Source organism: Cavia porcellus, unplaced genomic scaffold (assembly GCF_034190915.1).
Source record: "Cavia porcellus strain 051 isolate PalLab524CR breed Dunkin Hartley unplaced genomic scaffold, mCavPor4.1 scaffold_10, whole genome shotgun sequence".
In the NCBI taxonomy this organism is placed as follows: Eukaryota; Metazoa; Chordata; class Mammalia; order Rodentia; family Caviidae; genus Cavia; species Cavia porcellus.
Window position 1 is genome coordinate 49,697,050 of NW_026947493.1, and position 19,990 is coordinate 49,717,039.

General features: G+C 36.9%; 1 protein-coding gene, 1 non-coding gene and 1 pseudogene across 2 annotated transcripts in view; 1 reads left to right on the forward strand and 2 right to left on the reverse strand.

Annotated features, from left to right (window-relative positions):
• Positions 1-3,404: 3,404 nt before the first annotated feature.
• On the forward strand, positions 3,405-3,525 carry LOC100379617 (5S ribosomal RNA). The gene has a single exon (NR_033365.1). It is a non-coding gene; the product is annotated as a 5S ribosomal RNA (ribosomal RNA).
• Positions 3,526-8,613: 5,088 nt separating this feature from the next.
• The window catches only part of Eloc (elongin C), a 32,313-nt gene continuing 20,936 nt past the window's right edge, over positions 8,614-19,990 (reverse strand). The window contains exons 2-4 of the mRNA XM_003479921.5: positions 18,274-18,327; positions 16,235-16,378; positions 8,614-10,351 (exon numbers count right to left, since the gene is read on the reverse strand). Of these exons, the coding sequence (XP_003479969.2) occupies positions 10,161-10,351; positions 16,235-16,378; positions 18,274-18,277 (339 nt within the window). The 5' untranslated portion in view covers positions 18,278-18,327 and the 3' untranslated portion in view covers positions 8,614-10,160. The remainder of the gene's footprint in view (positions 10,352-16,234; positions 16,379-18,273; positions 18,328-19,990) is intronic.
• Positions 10,358-13,366, reverse strand: LOC134477961 (heterogeneous nuclear ribonucleoprotein D-like; annotated as a pseudogene).

Sequence of the window (19,990 nt, forward strand, 5' to 3'; positions counted from 1 at the left end):
CAGACTTTAACTTGTAGGGTCTACACTAACTCACAGTAGTTAACATTAGTACTGAATTTTTAACACCTGGTTGGCGTCCAGAGAACAAGTGGTTGTTGGCATCAGGAAATACCCCAAAGATAACATATACACCCCGGTCATATGGTCAAAATCCATGTGAATGGGGAAATGCTAACAGGAATTCTACTAAGATGAGAACAGGTAAAACTGTTCATTACTATTTAATATTATATTTGAATAAAAAATTCTAATTGTTTTAATTTTGCATAATAGTCATGTGGGAAAACCTAAATGTCTTTATTTGTAGCTTGTATAAAGTTTGTAGCTTGTATATATGTCATTCCTGATAACTTAAGGTAAGTCAATAATGAAGCAGAATAAAATAATTTGGCAAAGTACAAGGACAGAAAATCAACATATAGTTATCAATACCTTTATATGTGCAAAATATTGTATAGAAAACAATATTATGGTGGCTTTACAGTAGGTTATAAGTGGAATTATCATAAAATACAGTATACTCAATTCCACTTTTGAGCCTGCAGCTAACATTTCATACCTGCAGGTTTTGTATCTACAAATTCAACCAAGAGAGGACAGAAAATGCTAGGAGAAGGAATGCGAAGGTGGGGGAGGAGAAAGGTATGAAAAAGAAATAAGATGTATTATGTACATATACTAACTTCCCATGATTAATGCAACTGTTATGCACTGCAAACATGTACTAATGAACATATTTTAAATGTTAGGAAAACTGGTATTGGCACAAAAACTGCTAAGAGGATTAATGGAACAGAACAGAAGAAGCAGAAACAGCTCCAGACACATTCAGCTGTCTGATTTTTGACAAAGAGGCCAAAAACTTACACTGGATAACTTAGTCTCTTTAATAAAAAGTGCTGGAAAGATTGGATATACTCATTAAAAAGATTGAGTATAGACATACACATCTCATCACGTACTAAACTTAAAAATAGAGCAAATAAATGTTAAAACAGAAACACTTAATCCGCTGGAAGATAATCCACTGGTAAAACTCTCGAAGACATAGGCATAGACAAAGACTTTCTAAACAGAACCCAATGGAATGAAAAATAAGAATCAGAAAATGGGATTACATCAAATCATTCTACATAGCAAAGGAAACAATCAACAGAATGAACAGACAACACACAGAATGAGGAAAAAATTTTGTCAGCCATTCCTTGAATAAACACCTAATATCTAGAATATATAAAGAACTGAAAAAATTAGGTTCCCCCTAAAATGAAAGACCCACTCAAAATACAAGCAATGGAAATGAACAGGTACTTCCCAGAAAAAGTACAAATAGCCAATAAATACATGAAAAATGTACCTCCCTAGTCACTAGAGAAATGCAAATTAAAACAACTTGAGATTCCATGTCACTCCAGAAAGAATGGCCATCATCAAGAAATCAGATAACCACAAATGTTGCTGAGGCTGCAGGGGAAAGAACCCTTCTACATCGTTGGTAGGGATGTAACCTAGTATAGTTCACTGCAGAAGTCAATATGGAGATTCCTCAAAATGCTAAAACTAGAAACACCATGTGACACAGCTGTTCCCCTTCTTTGTATACTCCCCAAAGACTTAAGAGCATCATGTTACATACCCACGCATACCCATGTTTACAACAGCACAACTCATAATAGCTGAATATTGGAAGAGGCCCATATGTCCATCAATAGATGAACAAAGATGTGAAATTTATATATACTGTAGTACAACTCTGTCATAAAAAAGAGGACTTGAGTCGTTTGTAGGAAAATAGATACACCTTGAGACTATAATATTAAGTCAGACACAGATTTAAATATAAAATGGTTTCTTTTATATGTGAAAATCAAAATATAAATAAAGAGAAAAATAAAAGATAGATAATAGGAAGCATGGAGACAGACCTTTTGCAAATGAGTAGGGGATCAAGCAATGAAAGCAAGGGGGAGGGAGGAGAGAAGGGGATTTAAAAAAAGAACTGAAGTGTGTTATACATGTGTACCAACTCTCCATGTGGAATGTAATCATCATGTACTACAAACAGGTACTAATAAAAAAATAAAAGTTGAAAAAAGTTTCAGCCCAGCCTGTGCAATTTAATGATTTTAGCAAGACCCAATCCAAAAATAAAAAATAAATTAAAGGAAAAAATTGGGGAAGTTCAGTGCAAAGCCAGTACTGCTAAAATAAATTCAAACATAAAATAGGTTAAGAATCCCTGTCCTACCAAGAGTCACATGATGCAAGAATACCCAAAACTAGGAAGAATATTCAGCTGCTCAATACCAATGAACATCCATTTGATATTAAGTACAGTTAGGGTTAGAATTAGGATTAGTACTGCTCACCCTTTATAGATTTATACTTCAAGAAAAAATGGCTACTGCCTAACATAATGCAATGATTCTTGCTGCTTAAAAAAAAGGCACTACATCTTCCCAAAAAAGGAGCAATTCAGTGTTTTCAGTCACTGAATTATAGAATGACTCGGGATCTCTACATGATGTTTACTTCTCTAGTTCATTTGTGCGTCCCTAAAGGGCTAAAAAAATTCAGTCTCCAAAATGCCTAAATAACATAGTAGGGGAAAAAGAGATAGTAAACAAAAGGTGGGTTGTTCACACAGTAAATATGCATAGGACACAGCAGGGAAAGATATAAAAGGAGAGGCTGTAATTTTAGTTTTAATAGGCTATAAGGTTGAAACAGGATTTTATGATTTCTCTACATCCTCTAAGCCTCCTGGCTGGAGTTCTTTACACAGAAAGATACCTGCAACTTTCATCCCTGATGGATTTAATTTCCTAGTGATCCTGGCTTCATGGGGTTGCTGTATACCTCCATTCGTGTGACCATTAATCCTGACATGTCAGATTCACTGGATAATGAAATGCTGAGTACTCCTGGGTGGGTCACAGAAAAGTGGCCTCGAGTAGAACTGCGGTCCCTAATTGGTTCTGCCCCAGTACTGTTCTCCAGCTCTGCTTCTCAGCCACTGTGAACTAAACATTTGCTCCACCACACCATCTGCCATGAGGTTCTTGGTTTGGAGTTAGCCAGCCATGAACTGATTCTGTGAAACCATGAGCCACATTAAATCTCTCCTCCACTGAGGCATGTCTGGTGTTTTGTTCCAGAAACTAGAAGTACAATTAGCTTTGGTACTGGATCCAGGGAATCTCCATGTGCCACTTACATTTCTACTCTGAACCACTGGCATGGGGAAGTAAAACTTAGCTCTCTGTGCAAAGTAACTCCAGGGAGGGCAGTTCCTCCAACTGCTTCACCCCAAGCTGGGATCAGACTTAGCTATGGAGCAGAGTCATGGTGGGTGGAGAGTGAGAAAATGATTCCTATTAATTCCTTTAAGAGTCTCGGTTCTAGTCTACGGCCATACCACCCTGAACGCGCCCGATCTCGTCTGATCTCGGAAGCTAAGCAGGGTCGGGCCTGGTTAGTACTTGGATGGGAGACCGCCTGGGAATACCGGGTGCTGTAGGCTTTAAAAAAAAAAAAAAAAAAAAAAAAAAGAGTCTCGGTTCTGCTGAAGACAACTGAACTGGCACTGGCTGGGTGGAAAGCAACAGAAACTTAGTGGGAGGCTACATAGGGCTTCATAGTCATATTCGTACAGCCCAGGTGGTCAGGAAATAGGAAAAGTCTCTTTCTGGACTTTTGAAGTAGGATATTTGAGTCCTAGGTTAGGATAATGGGGTATTTCCCAAAGCCAGGATGGGATGGGGATTTCTATTCTGCAGCTCAAAACAAAAATACTCCACAGATGTCTATTTTTTCTTCTACACTTCAGATTGTTTTCAGTTCACACCTGTGGAATTTTGTGACCAACACACATTGCCTGCAGATATTTTATCTTTGCCCTACTAATTTTATACCTAATGTAAGAAATTGTAACATCTAAATATCTTTTTTTTTCTTTTCTTTTTGGTACCAGGGATCAAACTCATGGAATCAAACTTGCTAGGCAGGCGCTATGCCTCTGAGTTATATTCCTGACCTGAAATTTCTAAGAAACGCTAAATTAACTCTAAGTACTTTTAGGTTGGTTCTCATTTTTAAATGAGAATGTGTATGGTAATTTTTGATAAAACAAATTTACTGGGTTGAGTTAAAATCAAGTTTTTTTTTGGAGACAGGGTCTCGCTATGCAGTTCAGGATGAACTAGAACTATATAGCTGAGGCTGGCCTCAAATTTGTGCTAATCCTTCCTCAGCCTCCCAAATGCTGGGATTACAGGCACACGCCACCACACCCAGCCAAATTAAGTACTTTCATACATTTCTATTTCGTTCATGTACTAAAGTATAAAGCTATTTTTTTTTTTTTTTGTCTTTTTCCTTTTTATCGGTACCGGGGATTGAACTCACGACTGCCTGCTTGAGTATAAAGCTATTTTATCAAATGTATTTTAGATGTCTATTGAGATGATTCCATTTTTTATGGGAAAACTCAATAGATTTTTGTAAACCATCCTTGCTTTCTTAAAAGACACAGCAGTTATGTTGTGGTATTCCTTGAGGCTGGACTTGATTTGCAAGAGGAGTCAGGGTTTTTGCTTCTATATGCCTGTGGGGTAAGCCTATAAAATCTGTTTTTAGGTAATGGTGTTTTCTGATATCAGAATTACACTAGCTTTGTAACAGACTTTGCTATCTTTTACCATATGCTACAATAGCTCAATATGGGAATGTTCCTTTGATTTTAAAAAACCATTCATGTTGGGTGTGATGGTGCATACCTGTAATCCTAGCACTAGGAAGGCTGAAGCAGGATTGCCATAAGTTCAAGGCCGGCCTGAATTATAGTGTCTCAAAATCAAAACAAAACTCAATTACAAAATAATCCAGTCTTATGTCTCTTTGGAAGGAATCTTTCGGCAACTACTTTATTCGACAGCTAATTCAACTATTCCCAGTAAGTTATTTTTCTAGGAAATCACCTACTTTATTACTATTTTTAAATTCTTGGTATGGTATAAAAGTCCATAAAGATTTTTCTCTATTTTTGGGTACAAATTTTTTTCACAAGTGCTATAGATTTTTTTTTTTGGGTAAATGTGCCGTTTTGCTTTTAATTTTCTTTTGATTTATTCCACAATATTTGGAATCACCTCTTTGAAATGTTCTACTTTACTAATTTGTATTTTATAGTTGTTTATTCTTGAGGCACTAGGGATTGAACCCAGGACCTCAACCTTAATTGAACTATATCCCCGACCACATTCCACACAGAGCCTGCTTTTTTTTTGAGACAGGATCTCACTGGATCACTGAGCTGCCCAGGAAGGGCTCAAATTTCATTCTACTGCTTAACTTCAACTTCCCAGAACAGGCATATGCCATGATGTCCAGATTTTGTAATTTCTTACTTTCCCTAGCATTTTTCTCAAAAATTTTTTTTGTTGTTTGTTTCAGTACTAGGAACCAACCCAGGTCCTCACACTGAGTGATTATCTCAGCTTTACTTTTTTAAAAAAATTTTTGAGATGGTCTTGCTAAATGAGGCTGGCTTTAAAAATTTGTAATCCTCTTGCCTCAAGTCTCCTAAGTACCTGGTTATACAGATGTGCTATCACAATTTGATTTTATTAGGTACTTGGATGTTTAAAAAACAATAGGGTCGGGCATGGTGGCACACACCTGTAATCCTAGAAATTCAGAGGCTGAGACAGGAGGATTGCTGGGAGTTTAGGGGCCTAGCCTACTCAGTGAATTCAAGGCCAGCCTGGACTAGAGTGAGACCCTGCCTCAAAAAAATCCAAAAGCCAAACCAAAACAAAAACCCCCAAACAATAGGAACTTTTGGGGTTATACCTAGGAACAGATTTGCTGACCACATGAAACTATTTTTTCTTTATAGAGGTGGGGACAGCTCTACTTAATTTTCTGAAGAACTGCCAAACTTTCACAGATTTGTACCATTTCACATTCCTACTAGCAATATAGGAAGGCTCCAATCTGTACATATCCTGGACATTTGTTATTGAAACTAGTCCACTGGTAACTCACTGTAGCTCTTACTAGCATTTTCCTGATGACTAAATATTTGAATATGTTTTCATGTATTATTTGGATCAGCTATGTATTTTCTCTGAAGCAACGTCTGGTCAGTGACCATTACCGTTTTTCATGGAAGAACACTTTAAAACCCAGATTGGTAACCAACAATGCAGAGCACAGGTTTTGGCCTCCTGACCATTCTTTCCTGCAACTGGGACTGGAGGATGGGCAGACACAACTCCCGTTAGGGTACCGGGAGATCAATCTTTTATTTCAGCTTTTATATATGGATAGTTTAGATGTAAAACTTATGGACCCAGCAGAATATAATTAAGACAACTTTACACCAATGAGCTAGATTTAGTTTAATAAACATTTACGGTATGTGTTTAGCATTGTGCCAAAGGTTAGGGAAAATTACCTACCACTTCAAAAATTTGAAATAAATAAAACAAAAAACCTGAAACACCTGATTGCCATTCCTTTTGTCTTACGGTTCTTAGAGGATGTACACTGGACAAAAACTGCCACTAGGAAAATGAAAAAAAAAAAAACATTTAAAATCAAATCATGTAATTTTGAATCGTTTCATGAGTTTTTGACTATAATTCTAGACTTGCTGTTCCAACACATTAGACCCTGTAACTTCACATGGACCTGCTTTCTTCGGAAATTTTTCACTGTAAGGAATCTTTCACCATTTAAGGTAGTATTTAAAAAAAAATTTTTTTTAAAGATGGGGTCTTGCTTTACACTTCAAGCTGGTCTTGAGCTAACAGGTAGCTCAGCCTGGCCTTATAGTCATGGCACACCTGCCTCAGCCTCCTGAGTGTGGGGATTACAGGTGTGGACATCACATCCAACTATTTTGTGTCAGTGTGGTACTGGAGACTAACCCCAAGCTAGCAAAGCATTCTATACTGAGCTACATTCCTCTTAAATTTTAGAGACAAAGTAAGTTGGCCAAGTTGGACTCAAATTTACAATCTTACTGCCTCAATCTCTCAAGCAGGCCAGAACAAGAATACTGCTTGAACCCTATGCACTTCAAGTAATGTAACAGATCGGTTTTTTTGGTATTGGTTTCAAAACCACAATCTTGCGCTTGCCAGGCAGGCCCTTATGCCACTGAGCCTACTCCCTTGGCCCTTATTTTCCATTATAACACCCCAGTGTTACAAAATTCACTTGTGTTGCAACTTTGTTTCTTTTTGTTCAGTACTGGGGATTGAATTCTGGGTCTTACACTGCTAAGCAACATTTCACACTGAACTACACCTGTCATCTTTTAAAACTTATTTTGTGGTACTGGGGATTGAACCCAGGAGCTACTATGATACCACTCTCCCCTTTAGACAGGGTTTTGCTAAACTGCCCAGACTGGCCTTAAATTTGTGAGCCTCCTGGCTCAACTTTCAGAGTTGCTGGGATTATACACATGCACTATGCCTGGGGCTTGATGTAGTTATCCTTTATCAAAGCCAAACTTGGTGATGGCTTAAACAAAGAAAATTGAGTAAGGTTTTCAGATATGCCAGGAAGGTGTACATTTTTGTTAAAATATTTGTTAAAAACACTTTAGTTACTATAATTTTATTTTCAAGGCTAATCTTGCAATTTTAAATTTGGCCCTGTAACATTACATGCTACTCAGTCTTGCATTTGACTACACTAGTTCCTTTAGTTCTGTCCCTCCTTTTCTGACTCTGCCTAATCCCTCACCTGTATTCTGTATAGAATGAAGAAAACTCTCATTGTTATAAAATACTTAAAACCATCTCCCACCAGTGAGGCCATTCAAAAGATTAGCTTTGGCTAAGGCTTTAGCTCAGTGACAGAGTCCCTACATGGGAGAGATTTGGGTTCACTCTCCAACGCTCCAAACCCATGATAACCTCTAAAGGGCAGTTCCAAAAACATCTGAGCAACAAATACCCTGCAAAGTGACGGATGCTGTTAATGAGGGGAAAAAATTTTTTTTTCTTTTAAAGTATGTAGGTTGTAAGCACATACTAACTCCCTACCTCCCACCATTTTAACATTTTATATAGCAGTTCAAATTTTAACATAGATGTAACTCATTTACAATCTAAGCATCTTTTTGGTTTTTTTGAGTCGGGCTCTCCCTATGTAGTTCAGACTGGCCTTGAACTCACTACCTAGCCTGGATTGGCCTCCAATTCATAGCTTTAGCCTCTTGAGTGCTGGGATTAGTTTTACTTAACCAGAACTAAAGTCTAGACCTAATATCTCACCGCAAATCAGTTTGTCTTGGATTACTGAAGTTTTATCCTGGGCTCTTGTTTTAAAAAACTTCAAAAAAGAACATATTGGTTGATTTAAATGGTGGCTGGCCTACGGCCATACCACCCTAAACACACTGATCTCATCTGAATGGTGGCTGTAAGAAACTAAATAAACCTGTATTTTAAAAAGTTTTAAATCAAATTATAGAAGACAACTGTGTCGAAAGCCTAAAGAAAGCATACTTACCAATTCAAATTCATTCTTGAGACTGATATAGAAACTCTGAAAGTATTCTGAAGCAAAAATGACATTACACAAGCTCAAAAGTACAATAAAGTCTGTGTCAAAATTTAATAGTGAAGCTAAAACAGCTGATACGCAGGAGGATTAAGCACAAACTTATTTCATGATGTAACAGGAGATTTTGACAAAATGATCTACATTAACCTAGTTTTTGTTGAGTTTAAAGGTACTGGAGATAAAACCCAGGTGTGCTCTACTACAGAGCTTCATTCGCTGTCTTTTTGTGTATTTTTCTGTTTTGAGACAGTCATAGAAAGTTGTCCACATTGGCTGCAACCTTGTGATCCTCCCAAATAGCTGAGGTTACAGGTGTGTGTGATACCAATCCAGCTTAAGCTCATTTTGCAAGGAAATACGCTGAAGATTTACAGTTGCTATGACAGCTGTGTTCTAAAAGAATACTAAGTGCAACACCAGTGCATCTTTTCCCATGCTAAATAAAGATGTCGTGTCATGGTTTGTTTTTTTAAAGACAAGGTCTTGCTCTGTAGCCCAGGCTGGCCTTGAACTCACCATGATCCTCTTCAGCCTCGTGAGTGTGGGATTACAGAGGCATGCCATAACATACAGCATGACTCATAAGAGTTTAATTTCAGAACACCCACTGATGATGGCACTATATTTATTGGAACTTATTTTAATTAGAAGATATAATCATACTATATTTAAGTACATTATAAAATTTTCATTGCATCTCTCCACATTGTTCTATTTTATAACATTTCACTTAGGTGGAGGAAGACTAGAATTGTCTGGTTTTAAGATTTAGATAAAGCTCATAGTGATTGTTTTAATATACACTTAAACAAGTAGAAGTATACTCAAAAAGGACTATGTAGGAAGAATGAGGAAGGGAGTTTATCGTAAAATGAGAACACAGCACTTTGGACTGCCCAAAACGCACAATACACAGAACTCCTAAGTCATGTAGTTTCCTTGTTGACCATCTGGCCACAGTTCAAACAGTTATAGCCCTAAAAGTTGTACTTATAACCTTCCAAAATTTCTTTTAAATTAACTTCTTAAATTGTAGCAATAAACAAAACACAATACACTTAAACAATATTGCAGTTTATAAAAAAACACATTTAAGAAAAACTCTTATTCTTTGAGTTATAAAAAATGTTTTGACTAAGTTATAAATGTTTATCATGTAATTATTTGCATAACTAGTAACACTTATCAGCAACTATAGGATCATAATTTTTTTAAAAACAAAAACCATAAAAATACTTAGCCCCATTTTTTTTACCTGTAGAACATGTTCATTTATGCCTATATTTCAGCATTTGCTATATCATTGTTCTAATTTTTAAAGTTACATCCAAAAGATAAGGCAAAACCACCTACGAATTGGCATATCTGTTTATTTCTGTTTGTGAAAACGTCCTTAATTTGCTGATATGGCAAACAAATGTCAACTCTGCTATGCAAAAAACAAGATAATCTGCTTTGCAATTAACTTTATAGTTCAATTGCATACAGGCAACATGCTATATATGAAAAAATTACTAACTGAACTACAAGTATTAAATACTGAAAAATTAACAGTTTATTATAATTTATTTTATTTAACAATCTAGGAAGTTCGCAGCCATCAGCAGTTCCAGTGCTATCTCAGGTGCGATGGGAAATTCGGGAATCTCAGTGGAGCTGTTAGTGTAGCGAACCTTGTAGGTAAAATACATGCAGACTTTCGAAAGCACATGTGACGGGATCTCTCTAAAATTGACCTCATTGGTTTCGTTTTCAGCAAACTGACCTGTAAAACAAAACGATTGTTGTATGTTATGGGCTGAATAGTAGGCCCCCACCCCAATTCCTATGGTGGAGGTATCTAGGACCTCAGAGTGTGACTGTATTTAAAGATTTAATCAAGTTAAAATGAGGACTCTGGGTAGCAATCTGATATGACTGATCTCACCAGGGCGGATCAGGTACAGAGGTAAGACCAAGTGGAGACCCAGGGAGAGGACTATCTACACCAGCAAGGAAGAGGCCTCAGAAGAATCAACCCTGTCAATGCTTTGAACCTCAATCTTTACACTACACCATTGTGAGAAAATGCAATCTTTTGTTTAAGCCATTTGGTCTACGGTATGTTGTTATGGTTATGGCAGCTCTAGCAAATAAACAAATGTTAAAAGAGTAACTACACAGCAACTCACAGATTACCTGAATTTTTCAGTATAAACAACATAAATCTTTATTAAAAAAGAATTAAGACTGACTTTTAAATTCTAATATTCTCCCCATAGGTGAGAGACTTAAATAGCTTTTCCTAAAGATCTTGATGGTCTGATTATTAAAACATAGGAAGGATGAAAAAAAAAGCTAACCAATTTTTTTAATATTCAGCTCGGAGAATCAAGTCTTTACAGATTACCAGGAATCCCATGCTGTACTGAATTACTACATAAAAATAACATCACAGCAAGTAACGGATTTTCTATTGGTCCTTTGGCAGTAAGTATATAAAGTACTAAATAACAAATACTTTTTTGGCACTGGGACTTGAATCCAGGGCCTTGTGTATGGTAAATGCATGCTCTACTACTAAGCTTTACACCTAACCCAAGATATACTATTAAAAAGAAAAGAAAAAAACAAAACAAAAAAAACCCCTTTCTAGCAAGGAAATCCACTATTTCTTTCTTTAGTTAAAAAAAATATGCTTATGAGCATGATCAACTTGTCTAAAAATAAAAAATAAAAAGGGCTGGGGATGCCAGGTGTAGTGGGGCACACCTATAATCCCAGCACTAGGGAGGCTGAGACAGGAGGACTCCTGGGAGTTTGAGGGCAACCTGGACTATACAGTAAGTCCAAGACCAACCCGAACTACACAGTGACACTGTCTAAAAAGGGAGTGAAGGGGGCTAGGGGATACAGTTCAGTGGTAGTGACTCTAGATTCAATATCCAAAACTATAAATGAAAAAGAATAAAAAAAACAAAAAGAAAAAAGAAGCCTCATGTTAATGACATATTCTCCTAAGAATTTTCTGTTTAATAGCAGCTCATAGTTTTCAGGCATCCATCAATATATTTTTAGCCACATATGTAACATTGTTTAGCATTTACTCACATGGACAAAATGTTTAACAGTCTAGTACTGACACTGCATAATGAATACAAAAGGCATTTCATATTAAAAGTACATTTTTCTGAGAATGTGGTATTAAGTTTTCTATTTTCTATGGGAGGGTGGGAGTATAAAAGGAAAAAGGCAGTATTCAGCAAGACAATTCACAACAATACTAAATTTCCTTTTCTTGCATGTATATATGAAATATTATCAACAGGCAAACTAGGATTTATTAGGTATCAACAGTTTTTCTTTGTTGAAATGAACACCATTAAACACAATCATCTACTTTAAAGTATACAACTTGGTGGCATTTAGTTTGCTTAGTGTTGTATAACTGAGCCATCCAGCCAATAAAAAACTATTTTTTTAGTAGTTTTTGTAGTATTAGGAACTGAGTCCTAGGGTACTCTACTACTGAGCTACTTCCCTAGTCCTATCTGTTGTCCATTCATCCGTTGTCCATCTATCCATCCATCACCACATAAAGAACTATTTATCTGAATGAAGTCATTCAGATAAAATCTGTATAAACACAAATACACACTGAATCCTAACACACAGCAAAGGACAAAGTAAAAACAAAGCTAACTGACAGAGCTAAAAACAGTAGGACACAATTGCCTTGTATACTAGAAAGTTGTTTATAAATAATCATCAGAGCAACAGAAGACCAATCTTCAATGCTGTCCTGCCAGGTTTGTTTAGTATTTCTGTTTTCTCCAATGTCTTCCTCTTTAGCATGGCTGGCAATTATTTTGGTGACTGTTAGCCCCATGCCATAAGAGCTTGGTGGACGATTATACTTTATGTCCCTGTTCATGCCCATAGTTTCCGAAGTTCCACCCAGTATGATTATATCCACCAGACACAACCACTACTGTTATTGTCATACCCTTGATCTTATTAGTTATTAACTCCTTGGTTCCAGTTTTGGTTTTAACCTTGGCTGGAAACCCCAGGACCACCAATCCACCAGCTGCAGAGCCTCTTCCTCCTTTTCAGTGCTGATGTTGCTGCCAATTCACATTTCTGGATTGTGCAACTTTGATTTCACACTTCCTAGAACCAAACTGCTGCTTGTTTCTTGAATGGCTCTTCATCTATGTATGTAACACAACTAAATCTTCTCCTTTCATTTGTTTTTGTATCCATGGGAAGTTCAATATTTTCAATTTCTTCAAAGGCTTCAAAATATTCTTTAATTTGTTCTTTAGAAGTATTTGGAAAGAACACAAAGGAGTTCTTTCCCTTTTAAAGCTTCGACCCTCTGGGGTCTATCAATTTGCCATCCAATCTGTGCTTAGTTCCAAAACTTTATTTTACTGTATTTTATTTATGTATTTATTTTTTTGAGACAGGGGTCTCACTATGCAGTTCAAGCTGGCCTTGAGCTCACTTTGTAGCCCAGGCTGGTCTTGAACTTGCAACGATTCTCCCACCTCAGCCTCAGTGCTGGGATTACATGCGTGAGCCACCACGCCCGGCTCAGTTCCAAAACTTTATCCATGCCCGTAGCATCTCTGAAAAGCACAAATCCCAAGCTTCTTGATCTTCCAGTGACTGGGTTTGTTTGAACTGTGCAGTCTACAACTTCCCCAAATCCAAACAAATATTCAGTCAAATCTTTCTGGCTTGTATCCCAGCTCAAGCCTCCAATAAATATTTTAGCATTCGTGGTCACATTCATCTCAGACCCCTTGGTCTGAGATCTCCTCTATTTTGCTGTACTCATTGACACTCTGGTGGCAGAGCCATGGGCACGGCTGGGAGGTGCATGGTCTGGGTAGTGGAGATGCTGGCAGCACGGAGCAATGTATGAAGCTGGATTTAAAATGGTGGCCGAAGAGCTATTTATTTTTGAGACTGGATCTCACTAAATTCTTCAGGCTGGGCTTGCGCTTGCAATCCTCTTGCCTCATTAAGCCAAAATCAAACCATAAGCCATTAAGCAGTCATGTCCATTTTCCCCAGGATTTGCCGAACAATCTGCTTTCCATCTATATGGATTTACCTATTCTGGGTGTTACATGCAAATTAAATCCTATTAAGTGTCAGCTTGCTTTTAGTGAGCTTGTTTTGGAAATGCATTCATACTGTAGTATGCAATAACACTTTCCCACAAAATCCCATTTCTATAATACTGGGGATTGAAATCTCCACTTTGCCTGGAATAATCAAATATTTCTTTATAAGATGATTCTAGCTAATAAAGACAGAAGAAATTACAGAATTACCTGAGATCACCATTTTATAATCACAAATGAAGTGAATCACAATAGTCACAATGAATGCTAAAATCATTACATGAAAGTCAGAGTAGGGAGTTTTTCATGGATGAATCAGTCTGACAATCCTGGACTCCCCCCCCCCCCGCCCCATCTTGACATTGCTGAAAGATGTGATATAATAGAAATACTATTAGTGCACAAGGTGGTGGGCCCTATTCCCAGAACCATAAAATGAAACCAAAAAAGCAAAAAGCAATTAAACCCCCCACAAAGTTGAAGGAACACAAAAGTAGCACTTGTAATATACTCTTAACTAGAAATAAATACTAGAATCTAATCACAACTCAATAATTCTGAGTGTACAGGAAGAAACATTAAATTAATCCAAAATATGGACATTATATAACTGATTGTTTCTCTAAAAAACCTGGTAGTATGTGTAAAAATGGGAAGGTACATGAGAACTATCACAGAGTTTAGAAGTGAAATGACATGAAATCAGAAATTTGCTTGAAATACTAAAATATAGGGAAGGTAGGTAAAGTGAAATATGATGGATAAAATGTTAATAACTTATTAAAGTTGGTTATGGGTATATGGAGGTGTATTATACTTTTCTCACTGTTTAATACTTCCATACTAAAAACACAGAAAAGGAATTATAATGATACCAAATAACCAAGACAACATTGAAACAAATCAAAATTAGATGCTTCACACAGTCCAATTTACAAGCTTACAACAAAGATGTAGTAAGCAGAGCAGCATGGTACTAGTGTAACAATAAACATATAGATCAGCAGAACCAAGAGCTCAGAAATAAACTCACACACATCTACAGTCAATTGATTTTTAACGAAAGTGACAAGACCATTCAAAATGGAAGGAATGGTACCCATATGCTAAAGAATAAAGCTGAACAATTCCACATCATAAAGAAAAATTAAAACCAAAGAAAAAAGAGTTAAACCCACAGAATTAGAATATAGGGGATCTAACTACATAAAATCACGTTTAGATTTGGCAATGGGTTTAGAAGTCAAAGAAAAATAAAATTTAAAAAATAAATCATACTTTATCAAAATTAGAAAGTATTTTTCAAAATTAAAATTCTTTAGTGCTCCAGATAATACCATCAGGAAAAAGACAAGGGAGCTCATTGGTAGAATGTATGCAGGCAAAAGGCTCAAATATTTATCATAGAAAAACAAATCGGACACCACAGTGAAATATTCCTTCACACCTACTAGGAAAGACAAGATCAAAAAGGACTGGGAAGTATGACAATGGTAGGGCACATGTCTTGTAAGAACCTAGGTTCAATCCCCAGTACTGGGGGCTAAAAGGACACAATAACAAATACTGGCCAGGACATGTAAAAAGCTCTAATATGCTATCTATTGGTAAAAACATAAATGGCTTCTTGTGCTGTAGAAACAATTTGGTGATTCCTCTAGATGTTAAACATACAAATGATCAAGCAATTCCACTACAAAGAATATATGCAAAAGACACTAAAGAAGATTTTCAAACAAATAATCTATATATGAATGTTCATAGCAGCAATATTCATCATAGCCTAAAGGTGGAAACAACCTCAGAATTCATCAACTAATGAACAGATAAACAAAATGTGGCACAGTCATTCAGTAAACTATTAGCTATTAAAAGACTTAATTGCTACTTCTACATATGCTACCCACATCGATGAATCTTGAAAATATTAATGCCACGTGAAAAAAAAGCCAGACACAAAAGGTCATCGTTTTATGATTCCATTTGTATGAAATGTCCAGAACAGATACATTAAAAGCTGACTGCTAGCTGCTGAATATTGGTAGGGAGAAGACAATGAAAGCTTAAAGAGTACGGAGGCTCCTTCTGGAGTGATGAAAATGTCTTGGAATTAGAAGTGATGGTTGCAAACACTGGAAAAGTAGTAACTTACACTAAATTGTACACTTTAAAATTTAACTGTATGTGCATTTTTCATATTAAAAACTGTATTTCAAGAAAAAAAGGTTAATACAGATCTGGGAAATAACTTCTATAAAGTATATAAAACTAGAACAAATCACAAATCAGTCTTAGTTAAGACACTTGACAATGGAAATAAATGTAGAGAAACAAATCTATAATACAATGAATTCAGTCTTTACAGAGTCAATAATAACAGAAAAGAGGAGAAGCCAGTTTTTTCCCAATCCACATTATCACGCAATAATGCTGGAATAGTTACTCTAAGTTTTAGAAGTTGTTTGACTCAACTTAAAAACACATTTGACAAACAAAAGATATATAAAGGAAAAACAAAGAGCTGTACTTACCTGGGCCACTCAACATGGCTTTTATAGTTCCTGATGTTAGTGCGTGTTCTCTTTTTACAATAAACTCATGACCATCAGAAGATATCAATTTGACGTACATGGCATCGGGGCCTTCACAGCCACCATAGGTTTTCTCCTCTCCATCTAAAGTAAAATAATAAAGTGAGTTTTGCATTACATATGTGTTAAGAAGAAGCAATGCCTGGAGCAGTGGCAAACGCCTGTAATCTAAGCTATGTAAGAGGCTAAGGCAAAAGGAGCACATGTGTGAGGCCAAGCTGGGAAAATTAACAAAGCTTAGTCAAAAGAAAAAGTAAGTATTAGCGCACCAGGGAAGAATGGAGGTAATGAAGAAAGAAAGAATACATGAATTAGGTTTATCAAGGTTAACATTTGAGGATTTTAAGACCAAAACATTTCGGAAAGGTAATTACCACGATTTTCAAGTTTTTAATACCCTGATTTACTTACTATTCTCTAAAATATCTATTTATCTTCCACTATCATATAAACTCTGGGTCAAATGATACAACATTAGATGAAAAACCAACCAGAAATTCTCAAGGAAGTATTTTTTGGTGACTAAAGTAGCACATTCAAATGTGAAGCCTAAGACAAAAATATTTAAATAGTATGACTTTAATTATATCATGTGAAATACATTTTTAGCAATAAATTGCAGTTTGTGATTTAATGTTTATACGCCATCTGAAATAATCTTGCTTTGGCAAGCCCCAAGTCTAGAAATTAAAGCTTTCCTTATCATTTTATTTCTGATCCATAAAGAACTATTAGAACTATTTATTATCAATTTAAATTATTAGATGATTGAAGTACACACAAAATAGTTTTTTAAAAAATTCCAAATAGAAGGTGGGCATGGTGGTGCATGCCTGTAATCCCAGCACTCAGAAGGATCATAATGAATTTAAGGTCAGTCTGAGTTATAAAGCAAGACCCTGTCTCAAAACAACCAACCAACCAACAAAAGAACAAAACTCAAAAACAGCACAGAGGGTCTAGGTGATGCAGTTCAGTGGTAGAGTGGTTGTCTGCCATGTACAAGGCCCTGGGTTCAATTCCTAGCACTACCACCAAAATAAAAAATAAGAGAGAATGCATCTGCTACCAGATATCTGTACTGCCACGGTCACAGCAGTCACAACAGTTGACATAGCTTTTTGGCACCAAAGAATCTTGCTCCATACCCCCGCCAAATAAAGAACTATTCCAAGAACACTAAAGAAGCTGTGGACGGTAGCTCACACCTGTAGCCCCGCACTCTGGCTGAGGCAGGAGGAGAATCACAGCCTGGGCTGTGCAGTGAGTTACGCTGAACTATAAAGTGCTCAAAAACGAAACAAAACAAAACAAGCCAAACAAGAACACTAAAGAAACAAGTTAATACAATAAGTGACATGTTACGGGGTCCTAGATTAAAAAAAACCTTCTGTAAATATCACTACTGAAACAACTGGGAAATTCTGACATGGACTAACTGAGAAGAAACATGTGGAAATATTTAGGTGCAAAGTCTGCTGCATGAACATTAAATAGAGAGGCAGCACACAACATGCAGAGAAAGCAAACATAGCAAAACATTAACCACTCAGTGGAAGCTATGACTGTATTATTATTGCAATTTTTCATTAAAAAAAATTTGGAAGACTCAAAGTTGCAAAGAATTTCAAAATTAAGACTATTCAAGTCTTAGCAGTTTTTTGCTAATATCTAAGAAAAAATTTAAAATATCAATTATCTCAATTTGAAATTGTTTCTAATATGTTTTTAAGACAAAGCAATTTTATGTTTGTTGGGAAAGTTATGAATTTCTGAAGGAACAATTACGCACTAAAAACTACCAATTAGATCTTGCACAATACTGATCTGCCCTTCAGAAATATACAGTAAACAAGCTGTTGACATTAACAACTAGTTGCAGTTTTGCTGTTTTCTTATTTGCATTTAATGACTCAAAAGACCAACTTTCTTTAATAGAAAAGCTAGCTTCTACTAATTAAAACAGAAAAATTACTTACCCATTATGTTCTTATATAATTCTACTTTGGTTCCACAGGAATGTTAGTAGTTCCCTGAAAATATGAAAACACAGTATTAAAATTAATGTAACAGTCACACTTTCACTCATTATTATTTAATATGTCCTCAATCATGATCCCAACACACAAGTCTATCAATCAAATGAAAAGTATCAAAATGTTTTGTGAGCTTAATCATTAGAGGTGTCAAAACTCAGTAAGAGTATTTAAATTAGAAAACTAACAAGTAACCACCAGAAAATGACTGGAGTGGTGGCAATCATGGAAAGGTCATGAAGTATGTGTCATGCTAAAAGTAAACTGGAGAGACTTCCGGGAGAACATGGCGGACAGATAACAGCAACTACCGGAGGCTCTCTGAAAGGCTCGGCTCAGAAGTCAGGAATGATGTGGACTAAGGAGACATGAGCCGGTAGAGATATGCTCTGCTGACTCAGGAACGAACTGGGCTGAGAGAAACCAACCTGGAATGCAGTCCTGGCGCTAAAATAGGAATAGAAAAGACTCGGTGTGGAGGCTGGACTCCGCGCCATTGGAAACCGCGATTTGGGGACAAGGAGGCGTACACTGACTTGTGGCGAGGTGAGTGAGAGAAACTGACACTCTACCACAGTTTGACTCCAGTGGAGGACTTTCTGGGCTCGGGCAGTCCTGTAAGAGCAGGGCGCGGTGGCGATTCCAGCCACACATTCCCCTCTTGGACGGGATTGGTGAAAAGTGCCTGGCCTGCGTGAGGCTGCGGGCGGACTTGGTAGGCTGGCCTAACCCAGATCCCAGAGCCTGACGGTGGCCCGGAAGGGCGACTGACTCCCGCGTAGGCTGCCTAGTCCGAAACTCCCTGGTGTGCAGTGGTGGGCAGGAACACCTAGCCAGCGCAATTTGATCAGGCTGTGGCTGACAGGCAGGGAAGCTGGGCCTCCTATGTAAGCTTGCATATATATAAGGAACAGAGAATATGGGGAAGGAAAGCAATAAGAAAGGCTCCTCGGCCCCCAATTCTGAGAAACAGGCAATAGCGGACACCGCACCAACAGACATTAAGCGCCATATAGAGAGCCTCATAGACCAATTCAGGAATGAAGTTATCAACGACCTGAAGCTAGAAGTATGTAGAATAGTTAGAGAAATGCTAAGCACCACCCAGGAAAAAACAGATGGTGGAATGGAAGAACAGAAAAAGAGGGGAGAATTGTTTGATGGAGAAAACAGAGAAAGCATAGAGTACGTGAAACAGGTTCAAAGGGACTATCAAGAAATTAAGAAGTCTATCCAAGACTGGCATAACAGCTTGAAAGAAACTAAGGACAGACTATCTGAACTGGAGGGCAGACTTGAAACATGGGAGAATGAAATGAAAAACTTCTTAAAAATAACAAAGAAACAAACAGCAATAATACAAAGACAAGAAGATGATAAGAGGAGCCATAACTTAAGGATTAAGAACATAAAAGAAGAAGTAGGGACACAAACAAGTGAACTACAAAAGCTACTCACAGAAATAATCCAGGAGAATTTTCCTAATTTAGCAAAAGGTAAAGATACTCAGATGTATGAGACATACAGGACCCCAGCTACCTACAACCCTAACAGAGAAACACCCAGGCATATAATAATTAAAATTCCAGAAATTCAATACAAGAACAGAATATAAAAAGCTGTAAGAGACAAGAAACAGACCACTTACAAGGGAACACCC